The sequence below is a fragment of the Drosophila subpulchrella genome, chromosome 2L (genome assembly GCF_014743375.2).
Source record: "Drosophila subpulchrella strain 33 F10 #4 breed RU33 chromosome 2L, RU_Dsub_v1.1 Primary Assembly, whole genome shotgun sequence".
Classification (NCBI taxonomy): Eukaryota; Metazoa; Arthropoda; class Insecta; order Diptera; family Drosophilidae; genus Drosophila; species Drosophila subpulchrella.
In genome coordinates this window covers 2,501,144-2,523,829 of record NC_050610.1, presented here as the reverse complement: position 1 = coordinate 2,523,829, position 22,686 = coordinate 2,501,144, and the positions used below count along the sequence as shown (strand labels likewise).

The 22,686-nt window shown below is 36.1% G+C and overlaps 2 protein-coding genes across 9 annotated transcripts in view; both read right to left on the bottom strand.

Moving 5' to 3' along the window:
* Nucleotides 1-22,686, bottom strand: part of LOC119546495 (protein bunched, class 1/class 3/D/E isoforms) — a 107,055-nt gene that overhangs the window by 30,265 nt on the left and 54,104 nt on the right. Inside the window, exon 2 of one of the 8 annotated variants that reach the window (XM_037852799.1) lies at nucleotides 21,583-21,973. The exons of 6 other annotated variants lie outside the window; for them this stretch is intronic. In XM_037852799.1, the coding sequence (XP_037708727.1) occupies nucleotides 21,583-21,812 (230 nt within the window). In that variant the 5' untranslated portion in view covers nucleotides 21,813-21,973. Of the gene's footprint in view, nucleotides 1-12,203; nucleotides 12,579-21,582; nucleotides 21,974-22,686 lie in introns of those variants that run through there. One more of the 8 variants, XM_037852800.1, reaches the window with a different exon arrangement.
* On the bottom strand, nucleotides 18,921-19,851 carry LOC119546497 (membrane-associated progesterone receptor component 1). Its single transcript, XM_037852805.1, has one exon. The coding sequence runs from the start codon at nucleotides 19,720-19,722 to the stop codon at nucleotides 19,009-19,011; it is 714 nt and encodes a 237-aa protein (XP_037708733.1). The 5' UTR covers nucleotides 19,723-19,851; the 3' UTR covers nucleotides 18,921-19,008.

Sequence of the window (22,686 nt, the reverse complement as noted above, 5' to 3'; positions counted from 1 at the left end):
AAAAATAAACAAACAAATAATATAAACACAGAAAAACGTCGAGGAAGCCGAAAAAAGCAGACAAACGAATCTTTCCAATCAGTTAATTTATGAGAGGAGAGAGCGCGATGTTCAACTCCCACACACACACACATGGACGCTAAAAAAGCAACATGGCTGCTTTTTTGAAAGCTTTTTAGCTGAATTCCAGATACAGAGAGCCATATCCGCGGGAGAGAAACCATACAACAGCGGTTTTGTCAGCAGAGAGCGGGCCCCAAAGAGAGAGAGAGAGCGTGTTGTAACGGCAAAAGAACTTTTGAAATCCAGTGAAGCGATGCAGCAGCAGCATCAGCGTCGGAAAGAGACAGCAAGAGACTCTCCATGCCACTTGACTATGACAAGTTGCCACGTTGAAGGCTCAATAACCCGTGTGCTAACTGTAGATTCGCTGGCCACGAACCAGCAACCCACCTATCCACCAAACCCACCACCCACGATGAAAAAGAGTTTTCCATGCACATTCGACCATTTTCTCACGCTGTTGCTTTGTGAAATATCAAAGATACTGTGTGGCTGCTTATTTTCGAGTCAGCTGATTTTATTTTCGCTGACGGGTTGTTTGCGGGGTGTTACTTTGGATAAACTTTCCAAGTACTTATGTGTATATATTTTCCAGAAGTCTGGAAGTAGACTTTTCATTAATCAGTTTGCCTTATTATAGAAGCATCTTAAATTCATAGTTATTAAAATGTTTTTTAAGAAAGATATCTATAACATTAAAAAAAAACAATTTAAAAATGTAAAGGAATATCGTGGAATTTTTAAATTAAAACTGTCCTAACGTGGACAACCAATAAATGTGATAATAAAAACTTGGGATATGGATTTTTCATCTATGGCAGGCTATGTATAATAAATGACATTAAATTCTGCTAACGTGTTTATTATGCACAACCAGATCAAACCTGATGCTACCATTACTTTACCACATTTTTCCGAAACTTTGGCGTTATATTTTCTTAAAAGCTTACCGTCTCCGACATGGGATACAAACTAATACATTTTTTCAATCAGACTCACCTGCAAAAGAAAAGAGAAATATCATTAATAAATTGCGTAATGTACAATTAAACTTAATTTTATTTTCAGCTTGGACATCTAAGCGAGGCTATTTCCACCTGGTCACGCATTTAGATACTTTACTCTTCCGCTATTTCACTACATTTTCTCGCCTTTTCTTATTTTACGACTTTTGCAACACCCCGTAACTAAACCATTTCGAAATCGCATTGAAATTGTTGGAGAAAAGTTTTGTTGGTCACGCAATGAAAATGAGGCAGAAAAGAGAAAGAAATGTGCGTAACAACTGCGCAGAGGAATATTTTACATTTTTAAACATTTTTAAATAACAAAAAACCTTAAAGGAACCCCAAACCTATCGTTCTTTTAAGATTTTTCCATTCTTTTCGTTTGCTGACCTGAATTGGTACGATCCCCTTTACCTTGACTTCCGTAACCTCATTAACTGCGTTTAACAAGCTCGTTCCGCCTCCATGAAAACCACAACAAAATAAAAATCTCAAAAACATGCAAATTGTTTGTGCAAATTATTATTCGCCAGCTACGAAAAATAAGTGCAAATAAATGTCAGCAAAGGCAATATTTGGTATTCATAGCGCTGACAAAGGCAAACGTGTGCCAAGCCCCGCCGAAAAAAATAAGAAACATAAAAAAGAGGATTGCAAATGTAACCCAGCCAAGCCGATAAAATACTGGAACCTCCCTGTTAATGAGTGTTATTTCGGAGTGTGATTTTATTGGGTGGTAAACAGCTGGACGACTGTTGGTTTTCGAACAAAACAACATCGCTGTGCTGGGGATCGGGCCACGCCCCGACAATTAGCAAAGGCCCCACCATTATCGAAAGGCCCAAGAGATCTGCCAGTTGGCAACATGTTGCCAGCCGGATTTGGTTTGGTCAGCAAAAACAACAATTGTGTAACATAAAACAGTGTCTAATAACTGTGAACACTGGGGCCGACGGAAAGACAAACCCACAATAAGATAGATGGATATTTCCAGGCATTGTCTTGTTGTTGTTATGAAACCCAAGACAACCAACAACGAGCAACGAACACCGAACGAACAACCCAAGAGACATATAACAACATTAAATCGCTTGCTCGGGGCGCCGCCGTCTAGGCCGCATCTTTGTATACCCTATCTATAGGGTCTATTTTTATTGGTTATACAATTTGTTAAAGTAAGTAAATAAACAAAAATATTTAATTACAAATAGCAATATGACCTTTAACAAAAAAGATTTGGTTAAGGTTTCTTGCAACTAGAAATAATTTGTAGTTTAAGATCATATGTATCTTTCATAACTTTATTTTATCTTTATCTTTATACCCGTTACTCGTAGAGTAAAAGGGTATACTAGATTCGTCGGAAAGTATGTAACAGGCAGAAGGAAGCGTTTCCGACCCCATAAAGTATATATATTCTTGATCAGGATCACTAGCCGAGTCGATCTAGCCATGTCCGTCTGTCCGTCTGTCCGTCTGTCCGTCTGTCCGTCTGTCCGTCTGTCCGTCTGTCCGTATGAACGCTGAGATCTCGGAAACTATAAGAGTTACAATACTGGGATTAGGCATGCAGATTCCTGAGATTCCTGCGCAGCGCAAGTTTGTTTCAGTAGAGTGCCACGCCCACTCTAACGCCCACAAACCGCCCAAAACTGTGGCTCCTACAGTTTTGATGCTAGAATAAAATTTTTAGCTGAAATGTATTGTTCTCATCAATACCTATCGATTGACCCAAAAAAAAGTTTGCCACGCCCACTTTAACGCCCACAAACCGCCCACAAACTTCAAAAAATCGTAAGTATGAACGTGGATATCTCGGAAACTATCAAAGATAGAGAATCGGGATCTCAGATTTAGATTCCGTAGCTTTGTACGCAGCGCAATTTTGTCACGCGAATATGCCACGCCCACTATAACGCCCACAAACCGCCCAAACCTGTGGCGCCCACAATTTTCATGCTAGATACAACATTTTAACTGAAATTTATTGGTCTCGTCAATACCTATCGATTGATCCAAAAAAAAATTTGCCACGCCTACCCTAACGTCCACAATGCTTAAATCTGTCTTCCGCCGGTAGGTGGCGCACTTAAATCTCGCTTTGCTGCTTACATATCTTCATTTCCCGTTGGTCCCTTAAGCTGAGTAACGGGTATCTGATAGTCGAGGTACTCGACTATAGCGTTCTCCCTTGTTTTATCTCTTTTCCTTAAGATTTATATTTATTAGATAGAAAACACTTTAAATTGGGAACATAACAAATTCTCAGCTGTAATTTCGAAATTTTACAATAGTTCCAACTGTTCCAAGAATATTCAAATACTTTTTAACAGGTAAAATGTTTGTACAAATATCAAAAACCTTGTAATATTCTCACAAATACTCATAAAAGGGTATTTGAAGACCTCGCCCAATGAACTTTGTGAATTCAAAATCGTGAGCTCGACTTAACGCTTTTTGTTACTTTCATTTTCAGAGTTTTCCAGGCAATGGCAATTTAATGCCAGGCTGCAAGTCATTAGGTGGCGCCTGCACCTCTGACCCGGCGAAAACCTGCCCCTCAGCCAAAGACCGCTGAAAAGCGAAAGGCGAACTCACGTCAAGTTCAACCTTTGACCTCAGCTCTCTGCGGTTGTGGCTGTGTGGGTGGCGAGTGTTAAAGGCACCACAACAAAAACAAGTTCAACACTGATTAACCACTTGAATGTTTTCCTCTCTAATTTCCACTTGACATGTCAATCGAACATTAATTCGAGTTGAGCGTCAGGCTGCACTCGTTAATAAATATATAATAATTTTGGTATTTTAAGAGGGCACATTTTAGTATGATAATGAAGGTTTGGTTAAAATGAACTTATTTATAAGTTTATATGGGCTTTTATTTAAATCTCCTTTTTAGCATTTTAATTTAATGTTCGTTTCCCACAACTGCCTTTGGAAAAGTTCGCTTACTGAATTCCATCACGCGTTTTAATTGAATTTGTATGCAAATCTGCGGCAGCAACTTGATTATAAATTTAATAAAAAAGCGGCGAAAAGATGTTAAGGTTAACTTGTTGGCGGGCTTTTGCCTTTCACTCACGCACTGCTGACGCAGTCGAGAGTCGTAAATTAAAAAGATAAATAAAGATGTTACTCATAAACACAAATAATTATGATACCGAAAAATAAACCGCAAACCAGCGAGTGACATTTAAAGACTAAAGGATTACCTGTTTAGTAAATTGCGTGTTCAAAATAATTATTTTCTGAAAATTTTGTTTTTCTGCCTGTTTGTTTATCTTTCAAATAAACTGGGAGTGTTTTAATTTCCATCATAAAAAGCCCAAGGATCTGTCAACATCACCGTACTATTTCAAATTTCGTCTTAATCCACCATATAACTTAATGGTACTCGCTGGATGCAAATGTCCCATTAGCCAAACTCTTTTTCTTTCATCTTCGAAAAGTGCGTGTTTGCGTGGATATCCAAATATAGACACTCGAAGTACTCATAAATCTTTCAACAATTTGTTTGTTTGATGGTTGGGTTGACGTCATGTGTTCGTTTGTCGGCTGCATTCAGTGAACATTGAAATGTTTGCACTTTGCGTATTTATCTTTTAATTGAGTCATAAAATCAACGAAAAGCCAAAAAGGGGCCACCATCGCCGGTCGAAGATGAAAAGTGGGAATATTTACAGTCAAAATACGATCGGTTTGCGATTGGCAAAGAAAACCAAAGTGACGTCAAAAAGTGGCGAGAAAAACCCAGAGACGGTGCGCCGTAAAGTGGACACTTTGAACTCAAGAAAAGGTGGGTAACTTAATCAAGTTGCAAGGTTGTTGTGGTCACACCTCCACCTAAGTGGATTGATTTTCGATTTGCAGCTGAGACAGCCTGGCGGCAGTGGAATATACTATATAACTTATATACACGCTCATCATCGTCATCGTTGAGACACGAGCTCGTGGCAAACTTTTTAGCGTTATTAAATCTATCTAGTATTTATGACTCTCGCTGGCGAACGTAATTTAACCGCAGCCGAGTAAACAAATCGCCAGGAAAGACACGTATAACCGGCACCACTTATATACCCCTGCCCCTTATCTTACTATATAGCACTATCGCTTGACCGCCTATAGACTATCATTCATGTTTCACGTGCTAATCTTGTAAGTGGTGAGGAAAATATGGAAATAGAAACGTGTTTGTGCAATCAAATCAATCTTAAGTTGCGACCTATGAAAATGCCACAGCCAAACGCGATTATGGGTTGTGAATTATCAATTCTAAGTCGTTTCGATTCCCCGTTCTCTTTGCAGTCCAAGCTATAAAGTAATTACGAACAACTAGTCTTTGTTACCTAAGATCCAAACCGGTTCCTCAGACGTGACACCACCCACCGGGGTGATAAACTTTTCAACTTTTCATGGTAATCGCATTTGTAATTGCTTGAGTTCCATAACAGGGGAACATTTGCTTTAATTATGAATTATTTTGGTTTTTATTATAAGGTTAAAGCTGAATATCCATGGAAAAGAAATTATAAACAAATACTTATTTCTTATCAGCTGGGATGCAAACCTCAGTATTAGCCAGTGACACCACCGGCGTTATAATCTATTCATATACAAGAAAGGAAGCTAACTTCGGCAAGACGAAGTTTCTATACCCATTCAGGGAGCAATATACATATATACAATCCAATTTTTAGAAGAAAAAAATAATTACAGAAATTTTAAGATTTTTAATTTACTAGCGTATATGATTTACCAAAAACGAAATATAACGGGTTTGTGTCCTTTGACATTAATTTCTTCCTATGACAGCTTTATGATATAGTAGTCTGATAATTATTAAACTGATATCGTAATTTTAAAATATCTAGAAAATGATATATACTGGACTAGAAGGAAAAATGATAAAAAAAAAATAACAAAGGTACAATTATTTTTTTAATTCCAAAGAGTATAAGTTAATGTCAAAAAAACTTAGTGCTATTCTTTTTATTTCCTCTTTTACAAATATTTTCTTGATTATTCCTATGGAAGCTTTTGGATACACTTGTCTGATCAGGCTCGTTCCGACTTATATACTACTTGCAATATAAAGACTTTTGGAAAGGTTTCATTACGATAGCTTTAGAACCGAGAGACTTGTTGGCGTAGAAACGGACAGATGGACATGGCTAGATCGGTGCTGATCAAGAATAGATATACTTTATGGGGTCGGACGCGTCAGCTTCACTGAGTTGCATACTTCATTAAAATCATTATCCCAATCAAGGGTGTACAAAATAATAAGTGGTGAGTTTAAATATTTAAAAAAGGAGGAATTTGTACGAATCTGTTATAGATCCAGAATAATAATAAGAGCAATATTATTATTTAAGAATAAACGATTTTATTTAAGCCGCTTAAATGATCGGTAAGCCAACCGGTAAGCAAGAACCTTTAGTTTAATGAAACAAATTTGACGAACGAAAATAAGTCATACGTAAAAAAATTACTTAATTAAAATTCCCCACAGCAAGGATTCTGAGATAAAGTACAACCAATTTAAAAAAATCCTGTGTTTACTTTTTTTTGAATCGCAATGACAGACGAATGGATTCTTGGTTTGTTAGTATGTAAAAGCATTTGAAAATTGCCGCACTTTATTTTTCCAACTCTATACTCAAAATAATTTTAGGATATTTTAATAAGAGTTATAAACGGTAGAAGTAAGTCATAGACATACATACATATGTACAGATGAGCCGAAATAATATAAGTGCCAACACCCTTGTTTTTTAAAAGTAGCATGTTGTCACTTATCTTATCCAATTCGTCCAATAGTATGATTATAATCAATAAAACATAAACATACGATACATTACGATTACTAACTTGTAAGTATGAAGGGCGCAACTGTACGTCTGACTAATAAAATAGCGATTAAAAGCAGACCAAATTTTCTAGCACCCATCGAGGTACATTTTGGATGTTTGATTCTATATTCTGAATTTTACAACTTTTACGTTTATTACCATCAATCAACCCATTCGAATTGTGAAACGAAAAATACTACACTAATGGATTTTTTAATTCATGAATTTAAGTTGTAGCCTACTAATTGATTCATAGTTGAAGAAATTTTTCAATTAGTTTTCACACAATTTTACCTCGTTAATTTCTTACAGCCACGAAATATTTTGGCGAAAACACATACAGGTAAACAACTTTTTGCGGTCGAACACCTGAAGGAAAATACGCGGCCAAGCGAAAACACTTTTCACGGTCAATCTATTTTGCATGTGCGTTACTGAAAATATGTACATCCATAACAAAGCTAAAGGTGTAACAATGGGAGATGAAAATAGAAAGAGGCCTGCTAAAAATTGTATACGTAGTACCAAAACGTATATAAAGGGGAAATAAAAATTGGGTTAGAACTACATATGAATATAAATTTATTATATTATATGTTTTCTTTTAATATACTTTTTTTTAAGTTTTAACTATTTTAACACCATTCTGACCTTCAGAGTTCTTGTTTCCATCCCAGCATGTGTAATTTTATTATGTTTTTTCGCTTTAATTGAGGAAAACACATGGCTCTATTGAAAGCCGACTCTGTGGCGCCTCTTTCACCTTGAATTGAACATTTTAAGCACCCTTCTATGCAGCCCTATCGTCCGGAACCAGAGATTTATGCCTCCCCCGCTGTTTTTGTTTATATTTTGCCAACACTTTGTTGTTTATATTCCTTGTTTTTTGCTTTTCCCTCTTGTTGTTCACATTTTCATCGAGTTAAGCTAAAATTTATTGAACATTATTCATTTACCTCCTGAAACGATTTGGCGAGGAAAGTCGGTATCCACACGTTTTTAGTCAGCGCAGAAGATTAATTGTTGCATACTGTTTTGCATTTCGTTTCATTTATCATGATTTGACATTAAGACAATGTCAAGGTTAATACATTATTTGCGTATTGCTTTGTTCGGTTGTTGAGGTGATTAAAGTAGTATAATTTTATAATTAAAAGCTGCCTCCGGGATGATAATTATTCGTTGTGGTTTTAGTTTTGCTTAACATCACCTATAATTCTAAAAATTGTATTGTTTAGGTGTATAACAGATTTCTTTGGATCTTTTCTTCGAAATTATCGAACAAAAACCAAAAATAAATTAATGAACATTAACTTGGACTTTTCTCCTTTCTCCCGCTCAATAATTTTCGAGTATTATTTGACTTGACTCTCATAAACCAATACATTTTATCCGCCCCGTAATTATAAATATATCCAATCGATATCGCGATATAAATAAGTTGTTTGTCAATTCGCCGTGATAAGCTCGAAGAAGAACGATGTGGAAAGCTTTGGCCACAATAAAGAACATGTGTTGCCGCTTTCACGCCGCTTTTCCACTTGAAAAACTCTACTGCCATACTCTACGCCTTCTCGGCATACATATCTCACAGTTATAAGCGTTGCTGGGCACGAAAAGGTCAAAGGTCGCTCACGACCTTTTCAGGTGCATTTACCTTTTCAGTCGTTGACACAAAAAAGACACAACAACTTTATTTCTGCCTTTGTAGTTCCTTTGGAGGGGGCGTGGCTCAAGCCCTTTTCCTCTGGTTATTATTGTAGTTGAAGTTCTTAGTTCGTCTGTCTGGGCTTTTCAAGATTTCTGAAAGCTTTTAGTTGATATTTTTGTGTTTACGCGAGTTCAAGGCAGTTCATTGATGAAAAGAACAACAACCAAGAAAAGTTCGTCTAATTACTGCTCATTGTTCTGTTGTAGGCGTGAATTAAAAAGAGTTATGGGAGGGGAAAACTCAAAAAGGTAAGACCAGAACAGACAAATTGATATTTCATGTGCCCAGGTTTAATGAAAAAAGGAAGGGAAGAAGTTGGCACTGTAAGACATGGGTTTAATAACGCTTTGCGTATAAATAGCGATAACTTCGTTGTGTTTTGTTGTTCAAAATAAGAGAACCTTGGACAAACACCACAAACAAAAGTCTTAGAAGAAGGGCATGATCAAGATGATAAGGTTTTTAGCAAAAGATGTAAGGAAAGGTCAGAAAAGATTAGCACAATATATTATAACAATATAATTTCAACAGAAGATGAAACAGCCTTGTGCTCAATAATAGATCCCAATCCATTATCACGAAGACACTCCTTAGAGATAACAGTTCTGTTCTAAGGGCAGCAACACAAAGAAACAACAAAGTAAATTTGCGTCAGAATCGGTCAAAAGTTAATCGCTGTAATGAAATGCAATATAAAATTGCTGAGACAGCTAAAAATAAAAATTATGACTTCAGCTTTAATATTAAATGCATTGCAAAATCGTATCATTAATCATTGATTAAATCTTGAAATCTTTAAAATGGCTTTTTTTATATACCGCCTTCAATATTTCCCTACAAACATTTCTCTAGAGAAATCCCTTCTACATTTTAATTAAATTCTTAGCCAGCTGTAAGTCTTAAATTCATTATAATAACCCTATTATTTACACCGTTACTTCTAAACCATTAAGATGATGTGACATCCGGCAAAAAAAAAAGGATTTGCGACTATATACGAAACACTATAAAAAGCGCATTTTGCACTTAGAAATGCAATGAGCGATGAATGCGATAAATGGTCAAACAAATGAACTTCTCTGTGGCAACAAACGACGGAATGGGTGAGACATGGCACATGTGCGCTCGTGGCTGTTAAAATAAACAAGAACCACCCACAATCACAGAACAGAGAAAACAGCGGGTAGATTCGAAAGGGGAAGAAAGCAATGAGAAAAGGGCATACCGAGTTTTATTAAAAAAAACAGCAGAGGACGGATGTAAAATTCTACGATTTTGTGGCCATCGCTTCCCCACCGTTGATTTTATTTATAATTGATTTTTGTCCAATTATTCCACTTCAGCATTTTTGTAGAACCAAATTGGCGTTCCTAGCATTTTTGCTTCTGTTTATTTTTGTTGTTGCTTGCAGTTATGAAACCAGAAATTGCTTATACTTTAAATAACTATTTTGCAATAAAAAAAATATATTCGCGAAAAAAAGATTTGCTTAATTTTGTCGTTGCAAATAGGACTGAAACCGAACTCTTTTATTTACAAGTTTTCTTTAAATATTGCCTTTATTTCTTTGGAATTTTTTAATAATAATAACACAGGTCGGCCAAATCCAAAATTTTTCTTGGACCAAGGCTAAACGCTACAAAATCTGAAAAGATTTTACCTATAGATTTCTACCCCAAACTTGGGTACTTTTTATCACGACACAGACTTAAGGTTAAGTAGCATTTCAGATATACTATACGAATGTTATTAAGCCGTGAAGTGCCGAAAAAATCGAAATCTTGTACTATAACGCCTTTTTGTTAAGCTATGACGTGATGAAAATTTCAAAGTTTGGGGTCGTAATCTTCAAGTGAAATCCTTTCAGATTTTGTAACTTTCAGTCTTGGGCTTTTTTTTTTGCCGACCTGGGTTATTTTCTTCTAGTTTGCTACTTTTTTGTAAATTCCTGAATTAATAAACGTTACAAGATTTTATCGTGCAAGATTTATATAATTTCTCCATTTGTAATCACTTACTATAAATAACTCATTCTAGAGCTTCGTATGCATATTTATAAGACGTAAGTCTGGAAAAACTAGAGGTACTAGGCATAAATCTAATAGCACATACGGCCTGTAATTTAAATTTAAAATTGTAATTTTTACCCCTTACTTATAGAGTAATAGGACAGGGGAATGTAGGGTAAGGTGACGAGCTCGTGATATTTCATATGGAACGTCACGTCAAAAACTCCATATATTTTTAGTCGATTTCTCCTATTGTGCCGACATTGTATTTAAAATAAAGAGTTCCAGTAATTTGTTCGTAAGATAATTTGGACTACAAATGTGGAGCAAAAATTAAAAACCTATTCAATTTATAGGTGTTTCAGCAGTGCCAGAGCAAATATTTGTGGAAAACAAAGTCGGATAAATATATAAAAGTACATATTTATAAGATCTTTAGCAAAAGTTCTTGCTATTTTGTGATTTGTTCTTTGGCGCCTTATAAAAGTGCTACCAACATATTATAAAATATCGTGACAAACATTTTGTTGGGTATAAAGATTAAATTTTTTTGTTGGAACTTGCTGACATTTCGTTGTTTGTTTCTTTTCTATAGCCGATAACTTTATAAACATTTACTTTTTTGTTGATTTTTGTGAACTAGAAATTGAACAACTTAATTTGTTCAATTTAAGGCCAGAACTGAAGTAGACATTTTTTTAAGTGTACAGTTAAATTTGTATTCCATTATTGTAGATTTTCATCTCTTCATGAAAAAAATATTACATCTGCATACAGTTTTAGTGTGTACTTAACAGTTCGTCACCTTACCCTACAACTTGTGAAAGCTATAAAATATTGGTTTACGTCAAGAACTGTAGTATTTAACATCATTGAAATTTTACCATGGATTTTTTGCAGGATTATGTTCAACAGATGTCAACAACATTCTGCTTTTAAGCCTTTGATAAATATATATTTTTTTAAAGTAACATTCAAAAAACGAATTGTTCGACACTATACTCTACACTTCCCTATATTTTAGCGCTTACATTTTTGAATCTAGAGAGTTTAAATTTAAAATGTAGAATCTACTAGTGCATGTGAAGCCAATGTTTGCTTCAGCCCGCAAAACACAAAAGTTTTGGTCGTCCAAGATTTTTGTTCAGTGCATTTTTTACTATACTTAATTTGTCAATATCTATCAACGTGCCAAAAATGTTTCGTTTATTTATACCCATCTACTCACTTAAAAGTTGTTCAATAAGCCAGTTAGCTGAGTAACGGGTATAATATAGTCGAGGCGCTCGCGAATATTCGCGATTTCAGGTGTCAATGGAAAATTATTATATTATTTAGCCCACATAAATTTAAAAAAAGTTAAAATCATTAGAAATATCTTTGTTTCCCTTGATTAACACTATTAAATATTTAAAAAAAAGTTTACATTGCATTATTGAAAGATACGATCTTTTGCTTATCTAAGTAAGTCAAATTTTTTCCTTTTCCATTTTGCAATCAGTTTAAAGTATATTAGAAAGAATGTAAGACTTCAGTTGGGGCCTGTTTGAGGACGACTTACTTATCAACTTCAGTGCTGAACATTCGCACCATGTGACGCTGCAGATACTGGGGCACAGATTGCGGCGAGGCTGGAGGAGTTTGATAGGGATTCATCATGGCCTCATCATCATCAAAGTAGCCCGACGAGGTCGACGAAGTGGTTCGCGGATACTTCAGCATTTTCTCACACTTGTGGGTTTTCTCGCTTTTGTTTTTCACTTTTTTCTATTTTGTTTTTATTCAATTTGATGTTTAGTACAATTTGTTGGCTTGCTATCGTAAATATTTACTTTTTCACTTTGAGTTGGTTTATTTTTGGCTTATAAATTAGCGCTTTGGATAACTTGTTTGGCTTTTGTGACCCTTTTTTTGGTTTCAGCTGTTATATAAATAAAACAGGCAGAAATATTGAGTGTTTAATTATTATTCAATCAGGCGAAGAAAGGAGAAACAGCAAACGAATTGTGGTGCCGGTCGAACGACAACTAAAAACAAAAATTGCTTTGAATTTTCGAATTTTGCATTAATTTTATTTTTCTCGCTGCCGAGAGTGAGAGCCGTGCAGAGAGACCCGAGAGAAACATGCACTTCAACTTGGACAAAAGCAACAACACGGCCAACAGCTCCCAATACGTTGGCCAATTGTATTTATAATTATACCCGTTACTCGTAGAGTAAAAGGGTATACTAGATTCGTCGGAAAGTATGTAACAGGCAGAAGGAAGCGTTTCCGACCCCATAAAGTATATATATTCTTGATCAGGATCACTAGCCGAGTCGATCTAGCCATGTCCGTCTGTCCGTCTGTCCGTCTGTCCGTCTGTCCGTCTGACCGTCTGTCCGTCTGTCCGTCTGTCCGTCTGTCCGTCTGTCCGTATGAACGCTGAGATCTTGGAAACTATAAGAGCTACAATACTAGGATTAGGCATGCAGATTCCTGAGATTCCTGCGCAGCGCAAGTTTGTTTCAAAAGAGTGCCACGCCCACTCTAACGCCCACAAACCGCCCAAAACTGTGGCTCCTACAGTTTTGATGCTAGAACAAAAATTTTAACTGAAATGTATTGTTCTCATCAATACCTACCGACTGACCTAAAAAAAAGTTTGCCACGCCCACTTAAACACCCACAAACCGCCCACAAACTTCAAAAAATCGTAAATATGAACGCGGATATCTCGGAAAATATCAAAGATAGAGAAACGAGTTTTCAGATTTAGATTCCGTAGGCTTGAGCGCAGCGCAAGTTTATTACGCGAATATGCCACGCCCACTCCAACGCCCACAAACCGCCCAAGTCTGTGGCGCCCACAATTTTCATGGTAGATAAAAAATTTAAACTGAAATGTATTGGTCTCGTCAATACCTATCGATTGATTTAAAAAAAAGTTTGCCACGCCCACTCTAACGCCCACAAACCGCCCAAGCCTGTGGCGCCCACAATTTTCGTGCTAGATAAAAAATTTTAACTTAAATGTATTGGTCTCGTCAATACCTATCGATTGATTTAAAAAAAACTTTGCCACGCCCACTCAAATGCCCACAACGCTTAAATCTGTCTACCGCCGGTAGGTGGCGCATTTGCTGCTTGCATATCTCCATTTTCCTTTGGTCCCTTTAGCTGAGTAACGGGTATCTGATAGTCGAGGTACTCGACTATAGCGTTCTTCCTTGTTTTATTTATATATTTTGCATACATTGTTGCTGTCGCCTTTTTATTTTGTTGTTTCTGTTTCTGTATTTCGCGCTGATAAATTGTTAAGCGCTGTCTGGAACTGGTTGCGCGTGCCAAATAGCAAAAACTAATATGAGGGAGCAAAGCAACAGCGAGCTGGTGGAGAATTCCCCGAACGGAGCTCCCAGAGAACTCCTCCTCTCGGGTGGCAATTAATCAAGTCTTGACTAAAAATAAATATCAACCAATTAAATTTATCTATTAAGATACGCACAGCAGCCGCACACGGGCACTCGAAAGATACAAAGTTGAAATTGCAGACAAATTTAATGTTTGCTTAGCAGAAGAGCCGCCTGTGATACACGAGGAATTTGTGTACAGAATGTCAAAACGTGATTTTGCTGCGTATTTTGAAAATACTATATCGGCAACGAAAGTTCTTTAGTTCTAGCAAATGCACATTTCGTATCGGGAATACAGGGAAAATTTTTGTTTAATTATAAAAGGGGTAGTTGCTCATGGAACTTAATATTTTATATATTTAAACTTTGAGTTCTCAAAAAATCAATTTTATTGCTTTTAGCTTTACTGCACTTGCCCAACTGTAGACACTTAAATGTTCACTATTTTGTGAAATTAATTTGCGCTTTTCTCCGGTCCATTTCTGGCTCCATTCGAATGTGAAAACAAATCAAGCGATCTCCCACCAAGAAAAGCGAATGCAAGGCAAAACTTTTGAACCACCCAAAATGTATTCCACCATTTGTTTTTGCCGTTTTCCCTCATTTTGTTTTCGCTCGCCGCTTATTTTTAGACGAATTCGATTTAGATAAATTGTGCGTGCGATCGGCAAGTACATAGATAGATTTGTATCTCAACTGTAGGTAAATAGGGGCCCAAAGAAAAACCGTAGATAAATAAACTAAGAATTCACAGTCAGTAACAAGGTCAGGGTACCCAGAGATCGACATCGACAACAGAAAACAGCAGCAACATTCAACGGACGTCATCACTCGACGCGTATCCGTAAGATACAAGTAGCGACAGACGGACGGGATAGAGATCTGCTACTTAAATTATAGCAAATTGTTTAAACAAACACTCTTCGCTCTTTACTTTTTGGTTGATCTTCGCTTGCAGCTTTTTGTTGGTAAAACTAGCTTTTGTTCGCGTTTTGCGTCTCTCGCCGGCGACAAGATTTTGTTTACTGAATTCGAACCAAAAACCGAATTTTACACAATATCCAAAAACGACTGGCGACGTCGACAGTGGTGGCTGCGCTCAACGGCAGCAATAAAATTATTTTCAAAAATACATTTTTTCTGCGTTTCTCCTCTCTTTAGTTTGGGAAGACGGCGGCGACGACAGCGCCGAATAATAGGCGAGAAACAAAATTTACACACACGACCGGAGCCGAAGCTATTTTTTATTTTATTGTATTTTTTTGGAGCACAGCTCCGACGCCGATGAACGATAACGAGAAAAAATGAAGTCCAAAAAACGAAACGCGCCAAGCGAAAAAACAGAGTAGATTACATCGAAGAACCGTCGTGTGTTCCTTATCAAAAAGTAGTCTATCTAATCGCCGTCTGATAATTAGCATTGAGTGATGGCTGGAGCGGTGAAGAATAGAGAACGAAAAAGAGCTTGAAATATTGGGAGGGCACCAGTTGTGGGTGGCAAAAAGTAGGGATTGAACAAAAAGTAAAACCCCTGAAAGCTGATTGAACGGCAATCATCATCAATCATATTGCTGACGAGGAGGTTGGTATGCAAATCATTCGTTTAAGGCAGAGATGGTTCAGTAACTCAACGTTTAAAAAGACATCCATTAGGAATGATATGACTTTTAAAGATTCTACGATAAATATTCGTAAACGATTTTCCATCTCTAGCACGATATTTAACTGCAAATAATTATTTGTTGTTATAAAGACACGCCGCCCTTGAACAAACTTTATCTTTTCAAGACTTTGTCTTGCCGTCAACAAATGGGTCTTAAAAGGTATTTATTATTAAAATCCATATAAAGACAATATGTAAATGATACTGATAACAAACGAAAGCACAAAATCAATTAATCAAAGGCTTTTGGAAAGGATGTAGAATTTATGGTAGTCAGTCTGCTTTAAAGACACCGCCCTGCTACATGATCACTCTCTCCAAGTACTGAAAAGAGGCTGCTAAATTTAAATTCAAAATAAAAATGCACATTAATGCCATCACCAAGAGCACTACACTAATAATTGATAAAATAATATTTTACCATCACTCCAATTATACTACCCCAACAGAATTTATATGAACTATTCACTGACGTCATTAAAAGCAAACAATAGCTATCAAATGACAGGAAAAGCGTGTGCACTTTGATTATAAGCCACTCGACTACCCAACTCCAACCAAATAAATATGAAAATGCGGAAAATCTAAGCAAATACGCAACACAAAGCCTTGACGCATGACTTATCGAATGTTCTATATGATCATCTGACTGAAAAGCGATTTAATGACAAATTATGAACAGAGGAAGAAATTAGATTTCATAAGCCTTGGGGTAAATGGCAGGGAAAAACAGGAAAATTAGAGGAAAGAGGTTGCGACAAGTGTCGAGTTAGCGTGAAATTTATAGCCAACAACGGGCCGCGCCTGAGTGAAAGAAAAGTCAGAGAAGAAAAGCGAGGCAAAGGAAAATGCAAACGATTCAGTTTTGCTTTCTGATTTAAGCAAATTACAGCAGCTGGCCACCTGCGCGTATACGTAATGTGAATTTATTGGCTCATTAGAGTTGAGCAAACGTTAAAGCGGCAAAAATAGTTTGCAGCCAAGGCGAATTTATGCTTGGTATATTTCAACGCTGCTTTCCTCAGCCACCTATCTATATCTCTATACACACGGGTGTATCTATGGGCGTTAACAGTCGTATACATGTCTAATTGGCGTTTAATTGCAATTGGTTGAATGTCATTGGGACTGGGCAGCTGTCAGTTGAACGTTCTCATCAAGGAACTCAGCTCTTATCGGCCCACTAATAATCTATATGGTCTAGCGATAAGCGCGGTATGTTTGCTATTTGTGAGTCATTTTCTATATATAGACCATTAGACGTTGGGTAATACGAGATGGTTTCGGATACAGGAAATACTTCCGCTTATTTTTCACAAAAAGGTTTGGCAAGATTTAAAAAGCCAATTTTTAAGTCATTTTATTCTTATAAAATAAAAAGGTAGTTAAGTCGTATTTAACAATTTACTAATATATTGTTATATTACAAGCAAACCATTTTTCTGCTGTCGTTAACCAGGTGTTTCAGTCACGTTGCCCTGACTTGGACATTGTTTTTACAGCACTTACAGCAGCACAAAGTCAATATTTGACTGGCTTTTTTTTTAATTAACAGTCAATATTCCGAGCACAACTCCAACTCGACCATTTGCGGGGCAGTATGAAACTTTGCAGTTCTTTGGAACCATATATAAGGTTGTGCAAATACCCTTCAGACTGAGTGTGTGAAGAGCTGTCGAATGGATTAGTCAGGAAAATATCAAACGAAGTTAATGGACCCAATGCTTGGATTGATAAACCAGTACGGTTGAAGGGAATATATATTTAGATGGACTCTGCGAATCGTAAACATAAATATATATTAAAAACCATTTCAGATACAATTCATTTGAGAGAGTTTAGCTAACTCTATGATATTGATTTTGGTATTACACTATACTTTTCTAGCGATGCTGTAGCCATGTATATTTAATAAATTATATCACATGGTTGTTTAATGCTGGTTAAGCCCCCCTCCCCCTTATCAAAATGTTCTTTCAAAACCCTGCTCTGAATTATTAATCGGTTCACGTTCCTCTGCTTAATTATCCCTGTGCTACAATTATCCCACCCCGTTTAACTTACTGTCGTTTGCGAGTGAGTGACTTGAAATGGAAACGCTTACCTGGAAAGAAAATGCAAAAATAAATATCAATTAATTAACTGTAATCCAATTCCAATCAATTTCAAGTACTTATGCCTAGCCAAATAATTAATTTTAAACTGATTGAAAGCGCTGTCAATTCGAAAAAGACGCAATTCGGCAACAATGAAGATGAAAATAAAATAAAGCAGAGGCAGGTTTAATTAATTGTCGTAATCAGGTATAGCAACAAATTAAATGCATGGGTATCTGTAAAAATAAATTTCAGCAATTTTAAAGAGCTAGCTTCCTGCCAAAAGACGTCACACGAGTGTAATTTGTCGGCCAAATGGCACCGACCACCAGCAAAATGAGAAGAAAAACAGCATCAATTTTCGCGGTTAGCCAATTTTGGCAATAGCACCGCGATGTGTGACACCATCCGAGTGGGTGTTGATGGCCAAAATTTGACTGCACATATACAATTCGTGCGCCCTTTTCCCGACTCGAAATATTCTTTTGTCAGGCTGTTGGCAGGTGGGCAGATCGAGGATGAGTCAAAGATTAAATGGGTTCGGCCTTATAATTGAAATACTCTGCCTAATTTGGCACTTATCGTCAAGTGTCAAAGGAAAGGGGTGAAGTGGTTTTGGGGAGGCTGCTCGGTTGAGCCCCCAAAGGCACAAAATAGACTTCTAGGAATTTTAATGAATACACAAATGTTGGCTAACGAAACAACAAAACGGACGTGACAATTTTGTTCTACAGAAATTACGTACACTATTTTGTTTACATATATTTCTACTTAATAAGTGTTACGTGTCGAACAAAAAATAGTATATCAAAGTGTTTCTGATGAATGGGTAAAAGATGGAAAATACTTTGAAAAATCTTTCTTATCAAAATTGTATTGTTATCGAGAACTGTTAAAAAGATTAAAAACGAACAGACAGACAGATAGTCAGACATTAACACAGAAATGGCTAGATTGACTAGGCTAGTAATCCTGATCAAGAATATATATGCGTTATTCGGTAGATATTTTATATTATATTTAGGGGTATAAAAACAGCACAAATTGCATGCTAAGCATTAAGTATGGGCACACACAATTTTGAAAAAGCCATTGTAGCAAAACTATGCTAAAACTAAGGATATTTATTTCAAAGCCAACCAACTTTATTAAGAAATTTAAAATCACCTAACAAGCAAAAAGAAAACCCCGATAAGGCTAAATATTAATTTTTAACAATCAGACATCTCCGCGTTGATAATGAGATCTGAATTGGGCTCCTCCAAATGTTTCTCTGGTATTGTATCAGATGGCAAAGTTTCGGCTGTTAGAACCTCATTTAGTGTCTTTTTCGCCTTTACATTTGAGTTAACAGTATCCGGAACAGTGACTCCGATTTCTTCTGCATCCACCATAACCGCCTTATCTTGCTCGACTATTTCAGTATTTCGGATCTTTGAGTCCTTAACACCCACATTACTAATCTTTTCTATAAGGGGATTGCCAAGCTCATCGATCACGATGCCGACACGTGAATAATTCGTCTCCAGAATGGCTTCCCACCGATCCACATAGTTGATCTCCGAGTTATGCATGTCCATAATTGTCTCGAGATAGTAAGTGAAGTCCCTGCCAGCTACATGAGACAGCGTGCCATTCAAACCGAATTCTGGGAAATCACTGGACACGTCGTATATTTTTCCCCTGAGCGCCACCAGTATTCTCCCATCACTTCGAGTCCCATCGAAACCCGACAGCTGATCCAGGGTCAATTTGATAGGGGGTAAGTCGGGCAGATCGGTAGCACACAACTTGGCCAAATCCAGTTGGTTGCGTCCGCCGGTTCTCAATTGATATCGATAGACGTATAAATACGCCAAGGCAGCCGCACAAAAGGTCAACGCAATGCTGACCATACAGCCCAAGTCACCTAGCTCCTCATTCATATTGCTTTATCACTCTTTCAACTTGGCCGAAATGGTACTAAGTAAAATTCGGAATTTATTTATTGACACAGTTGTTTCCTAACATTTCCTCTGGGAGTGCTTGAGTTTCAAATTGTTTCGAACAAGTACCTAAAAAATTGTATTCTCAAGGCCAACTTGCGAAGGGGTTCTCAAAGAATTTTAATTTGTCCTTATCTAGAAGTTTAGTATCAGTTTGAGAAATTTCATTATGTACCCTTAAAGAAATATTTTTATTTGAACCCACATAACCTGCATAATTGTATACTACTTATAATATAACAAATTACAAGTAAGGATCATATTTCCTTATTACTTCCTTATTTATAAGTTAAGTATCAGTTTGAGAAATGTCTTTATATACCCTAAGGGTTTTGTTTTGAGCCTACATGACCTGCATAATTATCTACTACTTATCATATAACAAATCCCAAATAAAGACCTCTATCAGTCCTTATTTCCTTATTACTTCCTTATTTAGAAGTTTAGTATCAGTGTGATATATCATTATAAACTCTTAAATTTTTACTTGAACCTGCATAACCTGCACAGTTGTCTAATACTTATCATATAACAAATCCCAAGTAAAGACCTCTATCAGTCCAGTTCTATAGTTTTCTATATTTCATCTGCCAATATTGAGTGTGGTAACATAAGTTTACTCTGCTGTTCTGCCGCTTTGTTGGAAAATATCAAGTGGCTGGCTCTTATCACATAGCCGGAGCCTCGCTGCCATATCATTTGCCGAGCCAGGGCAGGTGATAATGTCAGCAAGTGTATCAGGAGCACAGAAATTGGAGCACAGCCCCAGAGCCAGGCAGTCAGCACAAAGGCAGGTTGAACAGTTTTCTTATATTATCAGTTGATTAAATATGAATTATATGAACAAATAAAGGCACAACACACTCGGAATTCCAAAAGTGTATGTGTGTCATGAAAAACGATAAGCGCCGGTATACTAAAAACCCTACAACAAAGATTCTGATACAGGGTGTTCTTAGAAAAGAGAGAATAAAGAAAAACAAACAAATTATTAATATACATTTTTTCAGGTGTTAATCATAATTTACACTGCTTTCAAAATTGAACTTGAAAGCAACATATGTTTCTATATGAAATACAGAAGTTCTCGACTTTGAATGGTTACTTCCAACTTATTGGATCTTTATACAATGTATCATTAAATAGCTTTTTGTTTATATTAAAAATAAAACAAATGTAAGTAAAATAAACAAACAAATATTTCTTGATCGAAGTTATTTGTTTTTCTCTGAGTGTACGAGGTGGTTGAAGGCTGTTTTTGTTTGATAACAAATTATATAGCCCTTTTTATTTGTTTTGTTTATGTACACAGAGATAAATATCCAAAAACATTGTTCTTGAATTGAGAACATTCGTTCTCAAAAACCGTGTAAGAACATTTTGGTATCAATGCTCTCAATATAAAAACGAAATGGTGAGAAGAGAAAAGTTAAATTGAGTTTATTTAACAACTTTTTGATAAGTATACTCTACGGACTGAACTAATAGTTTATTTGTTGAGATATACAATATAAATACCGCCAATTCAACTTGATTCGAGCAAAATTAAAAGAAATTCAACTTAAAAAATGTCGTTATATTTTTAAGAACATTTTCAACTCAGATGAGAACGTCAGAATTTTCTCTGTGTAGATTAAGAATATTTGAATATTCTTTTAAAATCAAATTAAATAATACAGCGTCTTTGATTTTTAATAATATATAATTAACCGATTTAATTCGAATAATTAATGTTGATTAAATAGTATCTTCCAGTAATAAATTGGCTTGTGTTTTGTATCCTGTATTCTGTTTACTTACCCGATGAAATCTTTGATAAAACAATAAACCTTAAATAAACCGCGGTCATTATTGAGTAAATATTCTGGATGAATGACTGCGGCGGGCATCAGATTTGCGTTTTGTTGTTGCTGTTGCTGGTGGTGCATTTGTTGTTGTAGCTGCAGCGCGGTTTCGCTGCCGGCGATGTTGTTGCTGTTGCTGCTGGTCGTCGCCATATTGGCAGCCATTTTGTTGGCTAACGTAGCCATTTTGTTGTAGCTGTTGCCGCCATGCTGGCAACACTTACTCTCATGCAATTGTTGTTGTGGTTCTGTCGCGTTAGCTTTGTTGTTTTTGTTTGATCAAAGTTGGTTGTGCGGTTTTATTAGCGCACTTTTATTGTCTTGCGTGAAGCCAAATTCGAACTTAACTTAAAATCGATCAAAAATTTGAAATATAAAAGTCTACAATTTGGCAAGCCAAAGATATCAAAGAACTATTGCAAAGGCTTCAAAATTTAATAACAAAACTTGACTGCAATGTTTGTAAAATAATTATCAAAATGCCAAATTTTTGTGTACGAATTTTTTATAGTATTTGTCTAAATTTGTATTAATATTATTTTAATAACCAAAAGTTTCAGTAATTTTTTAATTGACTATATCTATATTGTTATATATTATATTTCGTAACTTTCAACGGACGAGGAGCTGGTCATTATAATATGTTACATTTTGGTTTAAAATCTCTTCTAAATAACGTTAAATTTAGAATTATTAATAATTAAGGTATATTACGCAACTTTTATCGGACGATGAGCAGGACACTTTTAAATGTTACACTCTAATTTAAAAATCCTTTATAAATAACCTTAAACTTTGTTCCGCCTAAATAAAAATGTTTGACACCCTGCAATAGTCATACAAAAATACTTAAACCAAAAAACCATAATTTAAATCACAAAAGCAATTGGCAAATTTAATGTTGCTTTCATTTGAAACTTTGCCAATTTCCATTAATTTCTGTTTCAGCTGCAATTTGTCGAGTGTTGTGGTGTTGGTGGTGGTGATTGTGTGGGTGTTTTGCGTGTTTCATTATTAAGAGCGAAGTTTCAGCGTGGAGTAAAGTATTTAATTAACATTC

Excerpts from the sequence above, each read along its gene's own strand:
- LOC119546497 (XM_037852805.1), bottom strand. The coding sequence starts at position 19,722 with ATGAATGAGGAGCTAGGTGACTTGGGCTGTATGGTCAGCATTGCGTTG.